Source organism: Corythoichthys intestinalis, chromosome 4, assembly GCF_030265065.1.
Source record: "Corythoichthys intestinalis isolate RoL2023-P3 chromosome 4, ASM3026506v1, whole genome shotgun sequence".
NCBI lineage: Eukaryota > Metazoa > Chordata > Actinopteri > Syngnathiformes > Syngnathidae > Corythoichthys > Corythoichthys intestinalis.
Genome location: NC_080398.1, coordinates 50,155,936 through 50,180,412, shown reverse-complemented (window position 1 = coordinate 50,180,412; position 24,477 = coordinate 50,155,936). Strand labels below are relative to the sequence as shown.

The following is a 24,477-nucleotide window of genomic DNA, read 5'->3' as shown; positions in this document are numbered from 1 at the left end:
TCCGAATTTTCTAAAATGGCAACAATCAACAAAAAAAAAGAAAGTTGACTGTGACTGCCGACGCCTCAAGGATAGGTGAAAATTGGAGAATTTTTTCACTAAAATACGCAAAAACTGTGTCTGCCTCCTTTGCAAAGAGACAGTTGCTGTTTTTAAAGAGTTCGATGTGAGGCGATATTACTAAACAAGACAAGCTGACATGTACGACAAGATTACAGGGAAGATACGTAGCGAGAAATTGAAGCAACTTAAAGCTAGTTTAATTTTACAGCAGCAGTATTTCGCAAGAGCCCAAGAGATGAAAGAGAACGCCACAAAGGCTAGTTGCAAGATTTTGTGGATGTCAGGGAGTGCGGGCGGGCAAGGTGGACCCAAGCGCAGGGAAATTGAGGCGAAGCAGATAATGGTGCAAAAATGATTTAATTAAAGCCAACTAAAAACAAAGTACAAAACAAAGGCTGTGGTAATCAAAAAATAGCAATGAGGCAAACAAAACTATCACTAACAAAAGACTGCTTTTCAAAAACTTACACGGAACATGAGGGCTGGGAATAATGCTGACCAGACTATGGACGTGGACATTGACGATGACGCAACAAGGACTGAAAAGAAACTGGGAGCTCATATTCACACGCAGACAAAGGGTAACGAGACAATGAGGAACAAATGGGTGACACAGGTGGACGCAGATTGGAGGATACACAAGGAGCGGTACACCAGGTGAAATCAATGGCAATTACAAGGACACACTAGGAGGGAATCAACACAAAACCTAACAGTGGAAATTAGTAATTAAAAAATAAATAAATAAAGCAAATGTGACACACAGAATGGCTTGCTAAAATTTGCTTAGATATATTGTTCTACGTAAAAGATGTCAGCCAAGGTCGGCCCCCCACATCTTTACCACACCGATTCAAGCACCCTTTGCAAAAAGTTTGGACACCCCTGGGTTAGGGTATCGTCACTGGAGCTTGCCAAAGGGTAACTCCATGGTTAGAATGCCAATCAGGGAGCTGACCTAGGTGAAGGCCAAAAACAGTTATGACTGTATTCTTTTGCATCGACTGTAGGCCATATGCTGATGTTTAGTTGTATAGAATAGCTAGCAAAAAGTGGTCTCTCTCCAGCATGATCTGTCAAGGTTCATTCTGGTTCAAATGCTGATATTTTTGGACCTCTTAACCCAGCAGCAGGAAGGGCACAACCCCATCAAAAGAGCCCATTGTGTCACGACAGTGTGCTGTGTGCCCAAGCCCATAAGTGACCACTGTTGTTTCTGTGCAGGAACGGGTGAGACAGATGCGAACCAGAACAATGGCAGCATCTTGGAGAAGCCGGCGGTGACTGACTCCACAGGCGCTGAGGGCCCTCATTCAGCCTGGACCTCCGCCAGCACAGCTGACCCTGATGCCGCCACGCCTCGCCCCCACCTGGCCCGCCTCTTCTCCCGAGATGCCCCGGGCCGAGAGGACAACACCTTCAAAGACCGACCCTCCGAATCGGACGAGCTGCAGACTATCCAGGAACACAGCGGAGCGGCTTCAGAGTGCGGGTCGGAGAGCCCCGAGCAGGACCTAGACTAGGCTAGCCTTTCCTCCCTACCTCTCCCGTCCCATCTCGCTTCCATCGGCTGTCAGTTGCTGTCTTATTCCAAAGAGACGCACACTTTTAACAACTACACCACCCATAACAATTCTTGTAAGAATGGCATCCGCAAGTAGCGCCGCACAGGCCACCTTCGGGCTGGGCCGCAGGAAGAAGAACCCTGGCGTTCTGGATCAGATTGGAAAATTCTTTGGAGGAGACAAGAAGAAGAAGAGCAAGGTGAGGGAGCAGGGAGAGTTGGAAGTGAAAATTTACCAAATTATTACGTTCATTTGACCAATTAATTCTGTCTCAGCGCTACTTTTTACTTCTGGCGCTAATTTCGAAATAATCTGGTACAAAAAACATATATGGTATTTAATTTAAATTTATCAGTCAATTGTTGTGTTTAGGTTGATGTATGAATGTTTTCATGAAAATAATAACTTGCTGGGGTTGTAATGCTTTTATTGTATTATTATTATTACAGTGGTGATTTTTTTTTTTTTTTTTTTTTTTATCATTTACAGTCGTTTCAATGTTCCAGTATTTTTGTTTGAATCGTACTAAAATCTGTGGTAGGTATTTTGTTTGGCTGAGTTTTAGTTTATGTTGTACAGGGATATGATTGCAATGCCTCTTTTTTTATTTAAATGTTTTGTTAACTGGATTTAAGAGCCAATCTATTACTGGTTTCTGATGTCCCAAAATTATTGTAAAAGATTTAACATTATACCAACTTTTTTAAAACTGCATTATTCTTTGTTTCATATTTTATCCAAATGACAATTAATATTAACATATTGTAATTAAGGAGCGTATTGTTGTAGATTGACAAAGCAAATTAACATAATTTGATGATTTTTTTATATACGACAGCCATAAAGTAGTACTGGTACTTTACAATTTAGTTGGGTTAAAAGTATTTGGACAATGAAGCGTTTGTATGATTTTGCCTTTGTGTACAGCAACAATCGAACTAAACTTGTGACTAAATTGTACATTTTCTGATTTTCAGATTTAAATGTTTTCAGAAAGGTGTTATTTGCAATTTCTGAATTACCCTATTGCGTTCCACTCTCAGCATAGAGCTTGCATGCTCGCCCTGTGCCCATGCCAGCACATACTCCTCTCGAATTCCAAAAGTTTGTTTATTGTATATCGTTTAACCTTAGGTGTCAATATGAGTATGGATGAAGTAATATGGGTATTAACTACTTTACTCCTGTGTTTAGTATGCACTCTTTATCCTGTGCTGATTGATGTTAACCACAAAAAATTGTGGGTTCATAACATTGCAAAGGCAAAATCATTAAATTGGTTGTTCAAATACTTCTGCCCTTGACTGTGTTGTGCAGACTTTCAATCTGCATGACTTTTTGCAGTCTCTTGTTGTAGGGATTTGTTGACAATATTTTGCATTTGATAACTACACTGTTGCACCATGATGCACGTCATTGGTTAGAAGTAATACAATATATCTGGTTCTGTTGGGCTATTACTCTACTCTCAACGAGGCTATTTGGCTTTAGTAGTTAGTGGCCGAGGTTCCAAATAATACTATAATTTTCCAGACTATAAGTACCTCCCCCCCCCCCCCCCCACACACACACACACACTTTGAGCCCTGCAGTTTAAAGTCCAATATGGTTTATTTACAGTATGGATTTTAAAAGGCGAATGAGCTGCATGTCTTTTGGTGTTAATATCCAGTGATACAATGTGGACACATTTTATAATCCAGTGCAGGTTATACTATATACTGTACGACCAAATAAGGTTTTGTAAAAGTTTGGGTGGGGTCCGACTTATGGTCTAAAATTACGGCAATTATTTTTCTGCTGACAGCCATTCCCTCGCGAGGCAGTGGTTGTTCCGGTCACACTCTGGTGATCTGACACCAGAGCTGTGAGGCACAGAAGCTACAGTCAACCCAAAGCAAGCCTCTTCTTGTTAAGTCAAATAGATGAAGAAGAAATTGGTCTCATTTGATTTGGCATTGTTTGCTTCTCTTTTTTTCCATTAGATATGATAACTTTTAACAGGAAGCTATTGTGCCACAAACTGTTGACCAGTATATACTCATTTTCTCTGCTGGAGTCAGCAAAGTAACGGCCAGTATGCTTTGGCAAGGTAATATCTAGGAGCTCTCTAAGAAGTGTGAGAATGCATCCTTTTTCCACCTTCTTCAGTCCCGACTATGGCTGCATTGTCTGTATAGCATTTTTTTACATATTTGAGTAGGGATGCTCCAATCAGAATTTTATGCTGCAATTCCAATGCCGTTCATCTATCAGTAATATCTGCTAATCAAGATACTAATTGCAAGGGTTATCTTTTTTTGTTTGTTTTTGCTAATTTAAAGCTGTTAGCTGACCTAATAAGAAAATCTCAATCTCCAACCAAACAATCGCCACCAGATGGAATTCCTGTATTTTCCACACTATAAAACGCATCGTAATATAAGGTGCACCTTAAATGAATGGCCTATTTTAAAACTTTTCATATATAGGGCACACTGCATTATAAGGCGCAGTATTAGTAGTGGTTGCGTTATGCACCCACTAGATGGAGCTGCATTCAAGAGAATGTCGTGCTATGATTAACCAATACATAAAAGACATTGGATTATACGGCGCACAATCGGCTTTTGAGAAAATTGAAGACTTTTACGGAAAATACGGTAACGCAACTGGACTCTCAATAAGCTAGATAATGCAAAAACCCAAAAGCCACATGAACATTGCTTTTATCACATAATATAAAATTAGACGTCAAACAGGTTTCATTCATTAAATGACCAGAAACCAACTTTGCATTATTTTGTTCAAGTAAAAAAAAAAATTCTTGCTCAGTAAGCAAAGTTAAGTTGGTCCATTACCATTGCATTAATAATGGTAACATGGTCCAACAAAACTCAAAGCACATGTTAAAGTGCATTTGCTTTGGTTATGGATCACCATCCAAATATGTGTGAACCTTAAACCCATTTAGACACTTTCTTACATTAAGGCTAGGTAACAACTGAGCGAACCCATGAAAAGTCACTGTTCTCCACCGAATGTTTGTTCTTTAAACATCCAATTAAACATTTGTTGTGTTGAAGCTTTTTCACGGTCTTCGCTTAGAGGTTCGTCACCACAGGCATGTTTGCTTGGGCAGTAGATGCAGTTTGTGCCTGGGTAGTGTGACTAAAGGGAGGCATGAGCGTAGTATCCCTCAACACAGGCTTTCAGCCTCAGAAGCTGCAGTTTATGCTTGCACAGTGTGATGGAAGGGATGGGACGAAGTAATATCACCACACATAGGCTTACCCAGAAAAACACCAGTCATTAGTATTTTGATTGGCAATAAAGGCATTGATCGGTGATAACTAATCGCACGGAGCATCCCTAATTTTCAGTAATAATTTTGTTGATTTTTGTCTCCAAGTTGTTATGCTTTGATAAAAATGATACGCTTGTCAGGGAACACGTTAAAAAAATATATTGTGAAGTTTATGCAACATACTATTTTTGCAGCAGTATTTGCTTAATTTTTTCTTTACGTAAGTTCATAATGTAAATTAATTTTAAAGTTTAAAGACAAATATATATATATATATATATATATGTATTTATAGAGATATATATGTTCTCGCCAAGGGTTTGCCTTCATATAATTAGTGCTCACAATTCAAGTAACTAAGATGCAGTTGTCCCACCTCTGTTGCCTCAAGCCTAATGGACCCAGCACTAAGTGCTGTAAACACTTTCATTCACATCAAGAATTCATTAAGTAAACGGGTATTTTAGTACCATATGATTACTGCACAAATATGATTAATCAGGCTTAAAGCCTGGATGTTATATGGGGAATGATGAAAAATAATTTGGTACGGAAATATTTCAACCCATCTTTATTTCAAAGGCTTTGCAACTTCCAATCGCTGCAAATGGCCATTTAAAGTGCATTACAAGATGGGAGATAAACGATCCTCTCAGCTGCAGGAAAAGTGCATTTTAATGCCAAAAGGTTTCTCTCAATCATATAAAATAACACTTGGATATGTAAATTTCCATAGCAAATCTCTTGCATGAATAACAGAGATTTGTAGAATTGCGGGTTGAAAAAAAATCATTTTTAGTGGTTGGATGAATCAGGCTCCAGGAAAAGCTCATGTTCACAACAAAATGACTGTCTTCTAACCCTAGTGTCTTGGATGGAGGAGGGAGCAAGGGCACACTCTCCCTCACTCCTTCGCATTAGTCGCTCACCTCAGGTGCACGTCTTTGACCTCTTAGTGTCAACTTTACAGTGGATACTTGTACTGTATTTCTTTGCTGTGAACTCTGCTGTGACCAGTGAACTGTTCCTAATCTGATCCTGTTCTCAGCTTTTAGATTGCTTGATTAAAAATCTTTAACAATAATTTTGCTGCTCTTTGTTTTGCTTTGCTGCCCAGTCCTCAATGTTGTGCTTTATTTGTTAGAGAAAGCGTAACTTTTCTTCCCCCCATTCCTTAACAACTGACTGAAAGTAACATTTTTGTGCACTATTTGTAAGTAATTTTGACGTAATAGACAATACCTAGTGAAAATGATTTTCATATAAAGGGTGGTTGCGCAAAGTATTCAAGTGCTGTTTAAACTGCGTATTTCTTAGACCTCAGGTTATGGAGATAATGTTTAAACAAAAAACGTCACCGGTTGCAATTGCAGCCATTGTGTGATCATCATAAACGGCACATAAACGCTGATACACTGGAAACAGTTAAAAAGTACACATAGTTAAGAGAATTGGCACAGAGCCTTTATAGTTTTCTCTACATGTTAAATATGTTGCTGTCGTTCTCCGTCTGAGACTCAGACGAAGCCCGCTTCACTTACTGGATCCATTGAAGCTTGTTTCAATTGCTGTGCTAAGCACAATGGATAGCCAATGTGTGACGAATAAGTCTGAGATACTCACATTTGATTGGCTAAAATAGTACTGGCATTTAAAACTCATGGCTATTTTCCCTACTTCCTGGAAATATCAGCCATTTATGATTTTCACCACAATTACACATCAAAAATGAAATTATGTGTCTTTTCACGTTATGAAACAGGGTTCTTTCCACCGGGATGCACATGATTCAAGTGTCACCTATCCCTTTAGACATTAGAAATCTATTGTTTTTAGATTTCATGTGATCTAAGATGACTAAAGAATTAATTTGGTCAACTAACTACACTGCTGGCCAAAAGTATTGGCACCCTAGTGGCAATTCTGTCAGATAATGCTCAATTTCTCCCAGAAATTGATTGCAAATACAAATGCTTTGGTAGTAATATCTTCATTTATTTTGCTTGCAATGAAAAAACACAAAAGAGAATTAATTAAAAAAAAAAAATCATCATTTGACTCAAAACTCCAAAAATGGGCCGGACAAAAGTATTGGCACCCTCAGCCTAATACTTGCTAGCACAACCTTAAGACAAAATAAATGCTAACAACCGCTTCCGGTATCCATCAATGAGTTCCCTACAATGCTCTGCTGGAATTTTGGAACATTCGTCTTTGGCCAACTGCTCCAGGTCTCGGAGATTAGAAAGGTGCCTTCTCCAAACTGCCATTTTCAGATCTCTCCACAGGTGTTCTATGGGATTCAGGTCTGGACTCATTCCTGGCCACTTTAGAAGTCTCCAGTTCTTTCTCTCAAACCATTTTCTAGTGCTTTTGAAATGTGTTTCGGGTCATTGTCCTTCTGGAATACCTATGACTTCTGAGGGAGGCCCAGCTCTCTCACACTGGGCCCTACATTATGCTGCAAAAGTTGTTGGTAGTCTTCAGACTTCATAATGCCATGCACACGGTCAAGCAGTACAGTTCCAGAGGCAGCAAAGCAACCCCAAAACATTAGGGAACCTCCGCCATGTTTGACTGTGGGGACCCTGTTCTTTTCTTTGAAGGCCTCGTTTTTTTTCCTGTAAACTCTATACTCATGCCCTTTCCGAAAAAGCTCTACTTTTGTCTCATCTGACCAGAGAACATTCTTCCAAAACTTTTTTGGCTTTCTCAGGTAAGTTTTGGCAAACTCCAGCCTGTTTTTTTATGTTTCTGGGTCAGAAGTGGGGTCTTCATGGGTGTCCTACCATATAGTCCCTTTTTATTCAGACGCCGATGGATAGTACGGGTTGACACTTTTGTACCCTCGGACTGCAGGACAGCTTGAACCTGTTTGGATGTTCCGAGGTTCTTTATCCACCTTCCGCACAATCTTTTGTTGAAATCTCTCGTCCATTTTTCTTTTCCGTCCACATCTAGGGAGGTTAGCCACAGTGCCATGGGTTATACACTTGATGACACTGCGCACGGTAGACACAGGAACATTCAGGTCTTTGTAGCCTTGAGATTGCCCATGCTTCCTCACAATTTTGCTTCTAAAGTCCTCAGACAGTTCTTGGGTCTTTCTTTTCTCCATACTCAATGTGGTACTTACAAAGACACAGGACAGAGGTTGAGTCAACTTTAATGCATTTTAACTGGCTGCAAATGTGACTTAGTTATTGCCATCACCTGTTATGTGCCACAGGTAAGTAACAGGTGCTGTTAATTACACATATTAGAGAAGCATCACCATTTCAAAGGGTGTCAACACTTTTGTCCGGCATACTTTTGGAGTTTTGTGTAAAATGATAATGATTCAATTTTTTTTGTCATTGTCCTTTGTGTTTTTTCATTGCAAGCAAAATCAATGACGATATTATTACCAAAGCATTTGTAATTGCAATCATTTTCTGGGAGAAATTGAGCTTTTTCTGACGGAATTGCAGGGGTGCCAATACTTTTGGCCAGTAGTGTAAGTAATGAAAACACGTAAAACAGGCATTCAATTTTAATTTCCCTTTTGAAAACGACATTGAAATACGGTTCATAAATTATCAGTACAGTGCCTATCATGAGTATTCACCTCATTAGATGTTTCCCTTTTTATTGCATTCATGAATAAATCATGGTCAAAGCAATTCAGCATTTTTAATGCAGAACTTTATTGGAAAAAACTTGCTTAATGTCAAAGTGAAAACAGATTGTGGCTGGACTTAAAAAGGGCTGTTCATGCCCGATACCTGGGCAACTTGACAGAGCTTGAGCAGTTTTCCAAAGAGGAATTGAGCAAAATTGTAGTGGGCAGATGTATAAGACTGATTGAGACTTATCTACACAGAATCACTTCTGTGATTGCAGTCAAAGGTGCATCTATGAAATACTGAATTAAATGGGGTGACCAATGCAAGCAATTATTTTCATTCATATATTTTTATTTCATTGACTTTACTTTGTAGAAATCAGTTTCACATTGGCGTTAAAAAAAAAAAAAATCCTCCATTTTTTTGTGTTAAAAATGCCAAATGGTTTTGACCATGATTGATTTATGATTGCAAAAAAAGGGGATAACATCCAACGGGCGAAATACTTATGATAGGCACTGTATATATGTGGGTTTTAATCAGTTGGTATCTGCACAATCAAGTCTCAAATTGCAGAATAGTTGTTCATTGATTCTGTTATTTCAGTTTTGTGAACTGACAACACCAAGAAGAAAGAAAAATCAACTTTGATAATAATGTACAAACCAAATGACAAACTACAATTTTATAGTCAAAATCTGTACTGTTCAAATGTAATGCTAAAGCTTTCACATTACTTCATGAGAACACACTGTTCCATTTGTGTTATTTTGGAGTAAAATGTTTCAACCTCAACCAATTAACTAGACAGTCATTTGCGTTTGTAGAGGGAAAAGCATCACATTGATCGCTAGATCAAAGTTACAAACCTCTCAATCATTAACTTTAAGTACCAACAACAACTGCACCGGGGAGCAAGAAAATCAGCAGGAGGGATTGTGAGAGGCTGTACGAGCATGAAGCAGAAAAACAAATATCTTCTTTTGAATTAAAAACCCGATCATTTTCGCCAGCTTCCTTAGACATCCTTAGTTTTTTTGGAGTTGTGGAGAGCTAATATGTGTTATATTCAGTGTTGTTAATCTTACTTTAAAAAAGACAAATTACTTCTCCCAAAAAGTAATTGAGATAGTAACTCAGTTACCTCAACTTAAGGGTAATTAGTTACTCGGCAAAGTAACTTACGTTACTTTTCATGTTCTACACGTTATTACATGATCCATTCTAAAATGTCTTTTACATCAAATATGTTTATATTTAATGATTGAATTGAACTGTCTTTTTCATTCCAAATTAAAACAAAGGTCACCCTTTTTACATTTTTTTAAATTCCACCTATGTAAGAGTGTTATGGTTTACAAACTTTAACTTTCAAATGCTGTGAGAAAAAAAGCCTTTTTTGTGTTGTACTGAACCTGAATTGTGTGTACCGTCACACCCCTAATATATATACAGTAGATATATTTTTCAGGCAGGTGAGGCTTTAATCTCTTCCCTCTTCTCTTTCCTCTGGTTGTTTTGATGAAAAAAAAAAAAATCACACAAACTTTATGGATACATCATTCAAGAAAAATCTAGGGCAAGTGACTATTTTTGGTCATAAAAAACAGAAACAAATTACTATTATAATGTAATCTACAAGGACAACACCCACTTGGTGATGATAATGCATATTGAACAGGAAAACAATCTATTATTTTTAGTTAATTGTACCCACCTGAACGCCACGAAAAGGTTTCCTGAGCGGTTAACATGACGCTCGCCACACTAAATGCTAATGCTAGCAAGAACGTGAATGCTATGCTAACGCTCTGAGCCACCTAGCATGGCGTTTGCAACCGCATCATAACCCCTTTTCCCTCTTCCCCTCTCACGCTCTGGTCTCTCCGTGTCTCTCAGACATCTCTCGTCATTCAACCAAATAGTAACGCACGCCTTTACGTCTTCAGTAACGGTAACGACGTTTGAATGATGGGATAAGTAATTAATTAGATTACTCACTACTGGCAAAAATATAACGCCGTTATAGTCTAACGCCGTTATTAACAACACTGGTTATACTTGTTTTACTTGGTTTTAAATTCATTTTTTGTTTTGTTTATTTACCTTCTGGTGACTATTCACTGCATTGTCAACTTGTGGAGTTGTTTATGAGCAATTTTGTTTTATGTGATTTGATATGTCACTTGAAATGCCCAGTACATGTTAATAGTTTAAAAGGAGAGAAAGAGAGAGAGAGAGAGAGAGAGAGAGAGAGAGAGAGAGAGAGAGAGAGAGAGAGAGAGAAAATAAAAATCTGAATATGATATTAAATCACAATAAACTTATCAAAAGAATATAGTTAACAGAAAAACATTGTTACCAACGAGTGACTTAGTGTAGGTAAAGAGTTATTCATAGCCTTGGAATGCTAAATTCAGTATCATTTATTATGAAGAGATATTTGTGACCTTATGGTGGCCTTTAACCTCAGAGGAGTCCCCTGTGATCATTAGCGTACCCTTTCTTCTATGCTACAACAGACAACTTGATCTTTCACCTGAATCCTAAATAGATCATAAAATTTCCAAGTAGAATACACTTGGTGTGATATCACTCGCTCAAAAAGAGCAAAAATTGTTGTTACTTGATCTAAAAGAACAAAAATAGATGCAAGTAGAAGTAGATCAATTAAAAGTAAACAGTATAGGCCTACTGTATAATGTTAAAATGAATATACAAAATCATAATTGGAGACTGGCAACTCAAGTCAAATTTGTTTAGATGTATTTTATCACAAAACCTGCCATTTAAAAATAGGCCTGTGCATAAATTTAGGCACCCCAACAGAAAAACATCAATATTTACTTGAGCCTCCTTTTGCAAAAATAACAGAAAATGCTTCCTATAGCGTCCAATGAGGGTCTAGATTCCGGTTGAAGTCATTTTTGACCATTCTTCTTCTCCAAACATCTCCAGCTCAGTCAGGTTTGATGGCTGCCAAGCATCGACAGATACTGTAGCTTCAAAGCAGACCACAGATTTTCAATACTATTCAGATCTGGGGACTGAGATCTCACCATCCTTCGCCTCTACTTTTCCAAGATTTTATTTGGCCTACAACTCCAGATTAACTTGAACTGTGCCTGTGATTTTACATTTTCTTACTATGTTCCTAACAGTAGAAACTGACAGCTAAAATTTCTACGAAAGCTTTTGGTATCCTTCCCCTAAACTACAATAATGTTGAATAATCTTTCAATTCAGGTCATATGACAGTTGTTTTGAGGCTCCCATGTTTCCATTCTTCAGAGATTATGCAAAGAACAATTTACAATTTGCCATTTTAAATAATAACCCTTTCTGATGATAGGCTTGACCTGTGTATGTAAGTCAACAGAACAGAAGTCATCTTATCAAACAAATTTTGAGTTAACAAATTAGTACTAAAGATTTTTTAAATCATGAAAACACAAGGGTGCCCAAATTTATGCACCGACCTATTTTTGTTTAAATAATTATTATGCACTTTCTGTTTATCCTATAAACTTCATTTCACTTCTAAAAAATATGACTGTGTTCATTTGCTTTATGATGATTTAAGTGAAATTTGTATTTGTAAATGTATAAATAGATTATTGAAAAAAAAAAAAAAGATAAAACAGTAAAAGAGCCAACAACTGTACACCTGTGGCTGGCTTCCACACTTAGTTGATTGTGTTCTGATGGTAAGTGATAATAATATATGGTACTTCGCCAAATGGGAGGCTGAGACCTAACGTGGAACAGAGTCATATATGCGCGCTGAAGAGTAAAAACACAGTCCTTCATACGTGGTGTGATTAGAAAAATGAAAGAAAGTATCATCTTTTAGCAAAATACTGATGTGAGATATGCATTGGTTATTCCATTAGGAATAATCTTGTACTACTTGAGAGGGCACATGCAAAGGATATCATCAAAGTCTGATTCTGAGATGCTACATTTACCTCTTGTGTTTATCTAGGGTGGTGAGATGTACATGCTAAGAGGTTGTTCTATATCCTTGCTTTGATCTCTTCAACTTCCAATCACATAGAACAGCAAGACCCAAGAGAGAGTCTGACAGGGCTTCAACAACAGGGCAGATGCACTATTCACACAGACACACAATATAAATGCACATCAAAACCCAACAATAAAGCATGGTAATCTACTAATGTGTGGCCTGCTCACCCCCCTCTTTGTTCCACACACCACATCTAATCATGAGCATTATCGTACATTAATGAGGTCAGGAAAAAGGAAGGCTCATGAACACTGTGTGGGCGAAAACGTGTTTATTTTTGTTTCTTGAGGCCTGCACCAATGATATCTTATGAAATGTTTCTTTTTATTGTTAATTCCTTAATAAAGCTCATTTATTAAGTTGCCCTGATAAACTAGTTGATAAGAAATGTTATTTTACATAATCACATAATTTATATAATACACAGCCCGAAGAAGATGAATAAAAGTTTTCTTAGCCCACTTTTTTTTTAAGTATTATATTTGATGTAATGTCACAAAGTGGCATCACTCATGTTATTGCTCACAGAGGAAGCTGGTATAAAATATCTTGATATTAGGAATTACTATAATAGGCTCAAAGTAGGGCTGGGCAATATTGCCTTAGTACTTATCATAGTAAATTAAGCAGATTTACCTCAATAACGATAAATGACGATACATTTGCCCGAGCGGACTGTTTTATAATTTGAAAATCTGAATAAATGCATGAAATACAAATTAACCGTTTCTTCTTGATTTATTTACCAGCTTTGACTTACATATCTAACAATTGTACATTCAGTGTAAACATTAAATATATAAAAATATATTGTAAACAACAAGCATTTAAGTATAGATACTTAAAACTGCTTGTATGAATTGAACAATGTACGTTGCTGGCCAAAAGTATTGGCACCCATGCAATTCTGTCAAATAATGCTCAATTTCTCCCAGAAAATGATTGCAATTAGAAATGTTTTGGTAGTAATATCTTCATTTATTTTGCTTGCAATGAAAAAACACAAAAGAGAATGGGAAAAAAATTAATCATTATCATTTTACACAAAACTACAAAAATGGGCCGGACAAAATTATTGGCACCCTTTGAATAACCATGTGATGCATCTCTAATTTGTTTAATTAACAGTACCTGCTACTTACCTGTAGCACATAACAGGTGATGACAATAACTAAATCACACTTGCAGCAAAATGGATTAAAGTTGACTCAACCTCTGTCCTGTGTCCTTGAGTGTACCACATTGAGCATGAAGAAAAGAAAGGAGACCAAAAAACTGTCTGAGGACTTGCAAAGCAAAATTGTGAGGAAGCATAAGCAATCTGAAGGCTTCAAGTCCATCTCCAAAGACCAGATCAATAAGTGTAAAGCCCATGGCACTGTGGCTAACCTCTCTTGATGTGGATGGAAAAGAAAAATTGACGTGAGACTTCAACGAAAGATTGTGCAGATGTTAGATAAAGAACCTTGACTAACATCCAAACAAGTTCAAGCCGTCCTGCAGTCTGAGGGTAAAACAGTGTCAACCTGTACTATCCATCGGCGTCTGAATGAAAAGGGACTCTATGGTAGGATACCCAGGAAGACCACACTTCTGACCCAGACAGATAAAAAAGCCAGGCTGGAGTTTGCCAAAACTTACCTAAGAAAGCCAAAAACGTTTTGGAAGAATAATATCTGGTCAGTTAAGAAAAAAGTAAAGCTTTTTGGGAAAAGGCATCAACATAGAGTTTACGGGAGGGGGGGTGGGGGGGCGAGGCCTTCAAAGAAAAGAACATGGTCGCCACAGTCAAACATGGCGGATGTTCCTTGATGTTTTGGGGTTGCTTTGCTAGCTCTGGCACTGGATTGCTTGACCGTGTGCATGGCATTATGAAGTCGTAAGACAACCAACAAATTTTGCAGCATAATGTAGGGCCCAGTGTGAGAAAGCTGGGTCTCTCTCTTCTTTATTGTCTTTATTCATCCACCCGTGCATCATAACTCATTCAATGCTGTTGACGGTGCTACGTGGCTCTGAATTAGGTACTAAAACATGACGGAGTACCACTCAATTTCCAAAACACTTGATTGTTTGTCTGATGCAAATTTGTTGCAACCAAATAACAAGCATCTTGTTGAAATCTTAATACATCTGTCAAAACTGAAAATGATTATGAGCTTGCCTTGTATCACATACAGTCTTCCTGATTGTGGGGCAAGTAAGTATATTGTAGTATGTTGGTCTGTCGTGAATGTAATTACCGGCAATTGGAAAAAAAAAAAAGGTTTATCATTATCCACCATTTTGATCTGTTTTCAGGGTTCTTTCCGTGGTGCCCTCTCTCCTGCCCCCCAGAAAGCGTCTGCCACATCCCCTCGTAAGCGGGGGCCAGAGAATGCGGTTGTTCACTTCTTCCGTACCATCGTGAGTGTAGTCTAGCTCTGGTGACCTCAAATCAACTTCTTTGAGGAGCACCTTTGTCTCCATTCAACTCTGCTACTTTGCATTCCCTTTCGCTAACTCTGTCAAACTCTTCACTTTCTCCCATTAAATCCCTCTCAGGTTTCTCCCGCCCCCCCAAAATCAAGGGTGAGTCTTCTTCATACGACAATTGACACATAGGGATGAAAGTGCAATATTTAAAAAGAAGATCGTGGTTTTGGTGGGGGAAAAAATCTAAGATAATGACTCAGTTATGAGTTATAGAGTAATGATGGTCTGCTAAATGTTGATGTAAGGACAAAATTTGTTTGAAACCCGTAATCTTATGATTAACGTTCTGTTCAAACTGTAGCCTCCTTTGTGCTCTCCCCTTCCTCTTTCCCTTCTGATGTTGTCTTTATTCATTCACCCCCCCATATGACACTGTGACTTCTTCCCTCCCCTTGGAAAGACTGGCATTTCTAACAGTTCCTTTTGCCTTTTACTTCCTGTCCTGTCCTGTCCTGTCCCTGTTTCTTGTCTCCGGGCATGTTCAGTGGAGAGGACTAGCAGCCAAGATAGGTCTGGTAGGTGCTTTGATAATGCCCCAAAAAAACTGTGGTATCATGGTTCATGTAATTAGCGGGTCATGCTAGGTCATCCAATCACGGCTGATGTTGTAAATCTGTTTCTCTTCGGTCTCCATTGACCACTACAGCCATTCTGTGTCATTGACTTCTTCATTATTGAAATGAATATCTGAACCCACTTGACTAATGCATGTGAGTGTGTTTGTGTGAGCTTCATATGAGAAAGAGAATATCAGTTATGATGGACATTAAAACAACAAACTGCAACTAAATGTTAGTTACACCTACTAGAAATCGCAAGTCTCTCATATTGGATGCTGATAATGAGAAAAACTATTACTGGGGTGAAATGCCTTTTGAATAAACAACTTGAGGGCCATAATGCTGATAATCCAAAGCAGCAGCCCCCAAAGTAGTTTAATACACGCACACAGACATACATAGGGTGGGTCTGGCCATCTTTCTTGTAAATTAAGTTGGTAAACAGTTAAAGACTAAAGGAAATTTGTTTGACATGTTTTGATTTGCAAACAATTCTGCGTTGAAATAAAAATCAATTGTACTTACCTCAACATGGTGTCGGGAAATGAACACAAAAGACTGTCAAGACAACAGTGAACAGGCTCCTTGTGAGCTGATTAGTATTGTTTTTCTTTCTTTTGTTGTCAGTGTTGGACAATCGATTCAAAATGCAATCTTCTGTATCCTTTGTGATTACATTGTCAGACGTAGTGAACATTCTGAGGGGTAAACATTGTGTCTGAAGTAGGTTTTAGTTGTTTAGTTGTTAGTTGTTGATTGGGGCAGCACAAAGTATTGGTGGCTATAGCTAAAACAACAACAAAAAAACATTTTATTAAACGATCAAATTACCCATAGCTGTGAATGTGAAAAAAATGCTTGCTGCCTACACTGTATGCCCGTTGCCATTGACTGGTGAAGTTTAAACCAAAGGATTGTGAGGACAAGTGTTATAGAAAATGGGTGGATGGATATGAATGTCTAATGATTTAACATAGCACAATGCTTTTCCATTGACATCTTTTAAATTTCTTATATTCATTCTTTGAACAAACAAACATGTCTGACTCCTCACCAAACTTGTTTTCTCACCTTCTCTACTATTCATAATGTGTAATACATTCCCATCTGCCCTGGTGCTGAAATAAATTTATGTGAAAGCACACAAAACCTTTCATTTGAGGAACTAAATCCATTTGCCTTTGTTCCAGGGTGATCAGAAGTCTGCTAAAGCCAAGAGGTCTAGTGGAGGAGACGGCAAAGGCACCCTGACTAGGATCTTCAAAATGGTAAAAAAAAATATTTAGTTTTTTTTAAATCCACATTTCTTCATTATTCCCTTTCTCAGAATCCAAAATTGTCTTTTAATTTTTCTTCTCCACCTCAGTGATGATAACAACAGAACGTGAGTAACTAACTTTTGTGCTCAAGGTTGGAAAGCTCAGAAAACATACTCATCTCATTAAGTCCACCACAGCCTTAAGACCCATGATTGATCAACATGTACAATATAGGAGAGCTTTGTGCGAGTGCTTATCTAATCCCGCTGAAGATGCCAGACCCGCTTCTCATGGCAGGGCCCACATCTATAGGCAGTAATCTAACACGATTATGCTGTATCACCAAATCCTTTTTGAGACACTTTTTTTTTTTCATTTGGCTCATGTGGCTAACCCCATCACGAGCACATATATGCACTTTTCACACCCATTTGTGTGAATCACAGATCAACCACATATCATATTAGTCTCAAGAAAGGAGATATAAGAAACACATAGTATTTGATTGAATGGTAAAGCTTACTCATTGTGCACTTCATTCATCTAATGCAGTGGTTGCCATGCTAAAGGTACCAAACCCCACGGGTTTCACATGTGCATTCACAGAGCTTAATAAAAAATAAATAAAATGCAAAACCAATCTATCTAAGCAAATTCCCATTCAAATTTCTTCTCATTTTGACAGCTTATTTTTAAATCAGTCAAAATTTGAGTCCACGCTGCCCATCACTCAGTCCAAGTGCGAGTCCATCGCTCATTGATCAAACCAGTTTGTCCTCCCATTAGATAAAGGACTTGCAGTTGAAAGAAATTGAATAAAGCAAACAATAAAGTCAAAAACACTACTTTGCATAGATTAGGCTTCTTCTGAACCGCTTTTCCTCACAATGGTGCTAGAGCCTACCTAAGCTAATAACAGGCAGTGTATACAATTGCAGGACACATATAGACAAACAACCATTTATGCATGCACCCAAACCTAAGGACAATTTTGATTGTTCAATCAGCCTATCATGCATGTTTTTGGGAGTTGGAAGGAAGCCGGAGTGTCCGGAGAGAACCCACGCAGGTACAGGGAGAACATACAAATTCCACACAGGTAAGCCAGGGCCAGGATTGAACCAACAATCTCAGAACTGCGAGATGGACATGCTAACCACTCTTCCACCATAGATTTAGGGCCCTAAGGTTTTTATCGTTCGCCGAGCCCCCTTAGACTTGAGGCTAATTTATGCTTCTGCCTAGCGGTGACGGTGACATACACCGTTAACGCAGACCTGATTTACTGCTTGACCTCCAAAAAATCCTGACTACACGTCACATCAAAGCGCATGACGTGAATGTCGAAGAACTGCGATTGGTCCGCTCAGAACGTTGTTTCCGGTTCAGCACAATAACACCACCTTTTTCAAACATACGCAAACGTCTTCTATGTTGCCTATGCTTCATCATTCACATTAACAACATTTGTTGCACAACATTGATTAGCTGCAGCTGCAAATACATACGTTCCATCACCGTTGCCATTGCTGTCAATGACCGCAGGAAAACTAAGGTAATTCAACAAGAGTCCCCCAAAACCGTAAAAAGACAAAGCCACACCCCTATAGTGGCATGGCGGTGAATTACAGAGAAAAGCGTTCCCTTGACACATAACTTCGAATGTGCAATGATGGCATAGGGTCTACGCTGTGGCGCCGCCATCAACAGAACGCAGAAGCAGCCCTTACTCCTTACCGAACCCTTGGGGTTTGATGGAACCCAGGTTAAGAACCACTGATGTAAAGAGATACAATACATGAAATTACTGTGGAACCTTTACAAAGACAAAAAAATGCATAGTTTTGATAATGTAGGACAAGCATCTTTAAACATCTATTATTTCAAAAAAATGATTGTGGTTTGTTGATTCCTTACACTGTCTTATTTTCATATATTTCAGCAGTATTAATGTTTAAACTGTTGCAGTAGCTTACGATCAAGGACGTAGGTTTGCATAGGGATGGTAGCGACATAACACTACCAAGTTTTCAGTATGGTCAAGCTGTCCCTACCAACTTTTAAGCAACCTTATTTGCATTATATAATAAGTTCAGTTATATAGGTAATTTACATTGTCTTCCCATATGTTGTAAGGATAGAATTGACCCCACCATTATTACGTGAATTACTTTCATTATGTTCAGACTTACATTAACCCCTTTTCACTTGCTGAATGTGCCAGTCCATTTTTTTCCCCTCAAACGCACGTTTGATTGGCTGATGACCCCAACCCACACACGCACACAATCAAAGCCGACACAAACACAACATGCCGCCTCCTTTTTTCCGCTAGTAACAGCCACTGTAAGTAATGTAAAAAGACGCTAATGTTGGGGAGGTGCCGAACACACCGCAAATTTTACTACTTAAAGTCCGACATGCATAAGAGTTAGCATAACATTAATCTGTGTGAATTTCCCAAACTCCAGTAGGAAGCTGCTTTGAGAAGAATTTCCTCGTGTATGTGTTTTCTACTGTTAGCGTTAATTAAACTTTGAGAAATGTCGTGAACCAAAGTTTACCAGCTTCTCCCATATTTTCATTTTTATTTTATTTATGTGGTCTTAAAGCAGCCCAAAGAAGTTTTCATCTTTTGCTAAGTTTGGCTGTGCTTGTGGACAAAAGAAATGTTTTACCTGAAGGAGAGCTCCAATTTTATTTATTGTTGTTACACGCTAAGATTAAAAAAAAAAAAAAAAAAAAAAAAAAATTATTCATTCGTTCATTGTCCAAACCGCTTATCCTCACGAGGGTTACGGGGGAGCTGGAGCTAGTCCCAGCTAACTACGGCCAGTAGGCGGGGTACACCCTGAACTGGTTAACCAGCCAATAACAGGGCACAACGAGACGAACAACCTGTTTTTTCATGCATAATTATTTTTTCATTTATATTTTATTTCATAGACTTCATAACTCTAAGTTATGAAGTCTATGTTTATTTATTTAGACAGACAATGTTGAATGATCTTAAGACAAATGTTTATTTTTTGCATTCCTGTTTAGTTAAGAGATTATTAACAGGTTTATATTTATTGTGTATGTTAACATAATTTATGTTCAAATACTCCAATTTAAATTTGCTAACAAGATCCAGACATTTATTCTGAAAGTTTTCAAAATGTTTCTTTTGTAGCTTTTGAAAACAAAGGTTTGAATCGAACAATGTATCACCTGAACCAACACATATGCCCTGCAAAAACACACCTCTTTAAAACGAGTTAAATTCCTTTGTTTTCAGTGTAAATTTAGTAGAAATAAGTTGATTGATCTGCCAGTGCTTCAAGATTTAAATCTGCGAGAAAAGTAGCCCTGACCCCAGTTCACCCAATCTGTTTGGTCTTATTAATATACCATCCCCAGCAAAAAGTGTACATGCAGGTTAGCCTGATAAATCGTCCCGACCAACATTTAGACCGAACCTATGCCCTTGCTTACGATAATAATCAGTATATCTCTTTATTGAGCATTATGGCTTCCAACGATATTGTCTTTTATAGTTGGTAATGATGCTGGTATTTGGAGAGTTAAGCATTTTTCGAAGTGATGCTTGGTGCTTGAGAACCACTGGTCTCGCCTCGCTAAAATTAGGCAAAGGTGGCCTTCAGCTCAACTGCGACCCTAATGACAACAACTAGCATAGAAAATACACATTTAGTTTTAATATGAAATGGCTAAAGTCAAATGCATAAATCCAAAAAAAGACTGCCTGGAAAACTCTGACATAATTCTGGTGGTGTGTGGGATGGTGCGATGGTGGTAAGTTAAGTTTTAATTAGTCAGCCACTCTCACTGTATGTTAGTTTAGCACAAAAAAAGTGGAAAGAAATTTCCCTGAGGGTCGTACTCTCATCTGCAGATGCTAAATTGCCGCAATTAAGCAACATGAGTGTAAACACTGCTGAGAAACTTATATAATGTGTCTAATTAGCACTTACTCACATCACACTATCAATCTTTTGTTTTGCGTAGGCGAGTAGGAGCAACCATTCCACCGCTATGGCAGACATTAATTACCTATTACATATGTTTCAATTTACCCTTTCTATTTATATTCCAACTTGTCAGAAGTTTCTTTTCACAAAGAATAATGAGTTAAGAAAATCACCCCTAGAGCCTTGCTTTTAAAACAACTTGTGGATTACCTTTACAAGCAATCCAAACGCTTTTTGAAGAAAAAGGAAATAAGTATTATGTGGGAAAGGTATATCTTCAGAGAGTATAATGTAATGAAAACAAAATATCAGAACTACAGCAATGACAACCGAACAAAACATCAGAACTAAAGCATCGACACCCAAACCCAGTTTTGTTTTAAGATAATCAGTATTACATGTTGAACATATAACAGAAGACTTTTTTTTTTCTAACTTGTCCTGTTCAATTGCTTGACACAGAGAATGGGAATCTAAGTGTCCAATTGGTCTGAACAGTTTTAAAGTATAACATTAGAGTATGATATACTCCCAATGTGATTATTCATTGTGTTATGTTTATTAGGAGAAATCAGCAGGCAGGAGTGGATTTTGGGGGGGGGGGGGGGCAGAAAGGAAAATAGAAAAGGAGAGTAAGAGAGAAGAACAAACAACAACAAGAAATACATTCAACGCCTACACTAACTATGAATGTAGTACTTCTATCGTTAGCTAATTGTATTTCCAGTTGGCACAATGTGGGAGGCCTGATGACCGAGGAGAAAAAGGAGGAGGGGGGTGGCAGAAAGTGATGTGATTAGGTGGGGTGGAGCATACACAAATCAGAAATGTGTTTAGAACCCAGTATTATGTGAGTCATTTGTCTGTGTAGATATGTTGACATCCCATTATATGCGGCCTGATCGCTAATCCTGGCACCGATAGTTTCTCTGCTTGAGTGTGTCTAATTGCACCCAGTCATGCGTGAATCCTATCAGACGTGTGATAATCCTGCAGACAAGTGGAAATGCTGCACAAGAGACATTTTTAATCAAGTCATATTGGACCAATATTAGATTTATTTAATTACATTTCCCAAAATGACATCTTGAGAGGCAAAAAGTTTTCATAATAAGAAACCTAAGCCACCAAATTCGAACTTTACAAAAATGTTGGGTTTTACTAGTCCATTTGTTAGTGCACACTCATAGGCTAATAATGTACTAGGATATTCAAATTGGACTTGGATTCCCTTGTCAGCTTTTTTTCATTTAGGTGGGCCTGTGGCTGCCATGTAATTGTAAGCATGTTAACTGTACATACTGTACCATGTGAAGAGATCTGTGGGTCTGACCAATCCTGTCCAGTCCAGCTAGCTTTTTTTTTTCTTTGCCACAGGCATACATGGTATTTCAAAATGTCATTATCTATGTCTTGTTTGTTACGCAGGGAAGCCGCAGCTCTTCTCCAGCCAGACGCTGAAGTTCCAACATTCCTTAAGTAGAAGACAAGGACAAGAATGAGTAACCTGGGCAAGGAGAGGAAGAAAATAAAACTTTGTGACCCTTAACTCTCTCCTTTCACTCTGATAACAAATATTACATATTCTATAAATCCTTTTATTTGTCAGTCCCCATGTCTCTTACCCTCACTGGCTGCCATATAGGCATACAATCTGTTGCCTGCTTGCTTCTTCTTCTGAACGTGACCCTGAAGCCGCTCTGGTGCGTCCTTGACGAACACCCGACACCTGCCATAGTTGTACAATGTATGTGCTTGAGTTTCTGTCCTTAAGCCACCTTTCACCCTAAAAAAAACAGTTGTTCTACAAAATGACACCTGGATTATGAGATAAAAGGCCTGGTTCGAGTTCTGAACTCGCCTGTTGTTGCTGTTTTTTAGGTGTGTTAAAGGACGAGGCTGCTTCTGTCTTCACTCCTGTCAGCCGTCTGTGTCATGTCCTTACACTCTCCCTGTGCATATAAAGATGAATTTATGTAATGATTTAGTAATACAATTAACCAAACTGACTTTATTGTAGAGCCATGTTGGTCCTAACATATAGCCTGTACAACCTCACTGTGTCTGTGTTACGTCTTAAATGTGATTAATATGTTCGTCGATGGACATCGTGGACATTTTCTGCAATGAGCACTGAAGCAACACATAGATTTGTCATTTCTGTTAACTTGAATATTATGGTAAATAGCAGTTTTCCTCTCCATGCGCATCACTACTCTTTAAATATGCAGTTACTGCCTATAAAAAATGTTCAGCCTTTTTTCAGTCTTGATTCTTGTCTTCAGTCTCGCCAGCTCAAACTGTTACTTTTATGTGGATTACTGAAAACAAACACAGTTTCAAAAAGGTGCTCCCTAACTAAGCAGAAACATTTTGTGGTGCTTCTGTCTGAATGTCATAAGTAAAATTGGTCACAGAAATGCTGACCATCCCTTATTCAAGATGAATTAAAAATGCCAGTGTATGTGCGGATGTGTAAAATGTGGCATTGATCTACAATAAGTGTGCCTCTGAATCCACTTCCAATGCACCCTTTGAATGTAAAGACCTTTCTTGTTTAATAATTTGAATAGCCTCTTACCTGAAAATAAAAGTGTCATATCCCTTCCATAGTGTGTGATGCTTCATGTTAGCATGAATAACATCTGAAGTGATTTGTGTCTTTGCAGGCAACCCAGTGAACAATTAATGTCTTATTTTCCATTAGAAATAATAGATCCCAGATTAGACTAATTTCTAGCATGTTATTCAGCTCTGATAGGCCACCATTGAGATGTATTGTTTTATAGAAAGAAGTACATAGAAAATCAGTGCAGAAGAAGGGTGTACCGGAGAGAATTAATTAAAAGAAAAAAAGCAAACACTTGTAACTACCCATTCATGCTCTACATTCATAATCTCTGTAAAGAGGGCGACAAACCCTTTTTTCCTCCCACAATAGAATCACGCAGGAACAACCTTCCAACCAGGTCATAAAAAGACATTGCAGGTTTTAGAAAAGTTTGGGAAGTAGATCTAAGAGTTCTCTTCACTACAAAATATTGTTGTATGGATCTCATTAGACTATTCATAGAGTATTGTTTGGTGCAGAAAAAAGCACATCCAGGTATTTTCCAAGTAAAGTGACAGACATCATCCAGTACAATTGACACAACGGTATAGGTTTGCATCAGAACATAACACTACCAACTTTTCAGGATGCTCAAATTGCCCCACCAACCTTTAAGCAACCTTTCATTCATTTATTTTCCATGCCGCTTTTACTCACGAGGGTCGTGGGGGTGCTGGACCCTATCCCAGCTAACTCCGGCCAGTAGGTGGGGCACAACCTGAATTGGTTGCCAGCCAATCGCAGAGTATGAGACATACAGTGTATCAAAAAAGTGAGTACACCCCTCGCATTTCTGCAGATATTTATCTTTTCATGGGACAACACAAACAAAATGACGCTTTGACACAATGAAAAGTAGTCTATGTGCAGCTTATACAATTGAGTTATTTTATTTCCCCCTCAAAATAACTCAAAATATAGCCATTAATATCTAAACCCCTGGCAACAAAAGTAAGTACACCCCTTAGAAACTACGTACATCCCTAGATGTCAGAATTGAGTACTGCTTGTGATTTTCTCTCCAAAATGTCATGTGACTCGTTACAGGAGTG

The 24,477-nt window shown here is 38.2% G+C and overlaps 2 protein-coding genes across 7 annotated transcripts in view; both read left to right on the top strand.

The window, feature by feature from the left end:
- Positions 1 to 1,586, top strand: part of LOC130914604 (myelin basic protein-like) — an 86,770-nt gene extending 85,184 nt beyond the window's left edge. For both annotated transcript variants that reach the window (XM_057833964.1, XM_057833963.1), the window contains one exon: positions 1,288 to 1,586. In XM_057833964.1, coding sequence (XP_057689947.1) covers positions 1,288 to 1,586 — 299 coding nt within the window. The remainder of the gene's footprint in view (positions 1 to 1,287) is intronic.
- On the top strand, positions 1,566 to 23,422 carry LOC130914605 (myelin basic protein-like). 5 transcript variants are annotated; one of them, XM_057833966.1, is made up of 7 exons: positions 1,566 to 1,827; positions 14,848 to 14,952; positions 15,091 to 15,117; positions 15,507 to 15,536; positions 16,772 to 16,849; positions 16,948 to 16,965; positions 22,243 to 23,422. In XM_057833966.1, exons 1-6 carry the CDS (start codon positions 1,708 to 1,710, stop codon positions 16,948 to 16,950), a joined length of 363 nt encoding a protein of 120 aa, XP_057689949.1. In that variant the 5' UTR covers positions 1,566 to 1,707; the 3' UTR covers positions 16,951 to 16,965; positions 22,243 to 23,422. The 5 variants fall into 5 exon arrangements, with proteins under 5 accessions (XP_057689949.1, XP_057689952.1, XP_057689948.1 ...); XM_057833969.1 differs by lacking the exon at positions 15,507 to 15,536; XM_057833965.1 differs by lacking the exon at positions 16,948 to 16,965.
- Positions 23,423 to 24,477: the final 1,055 nt, after the last annotated feature.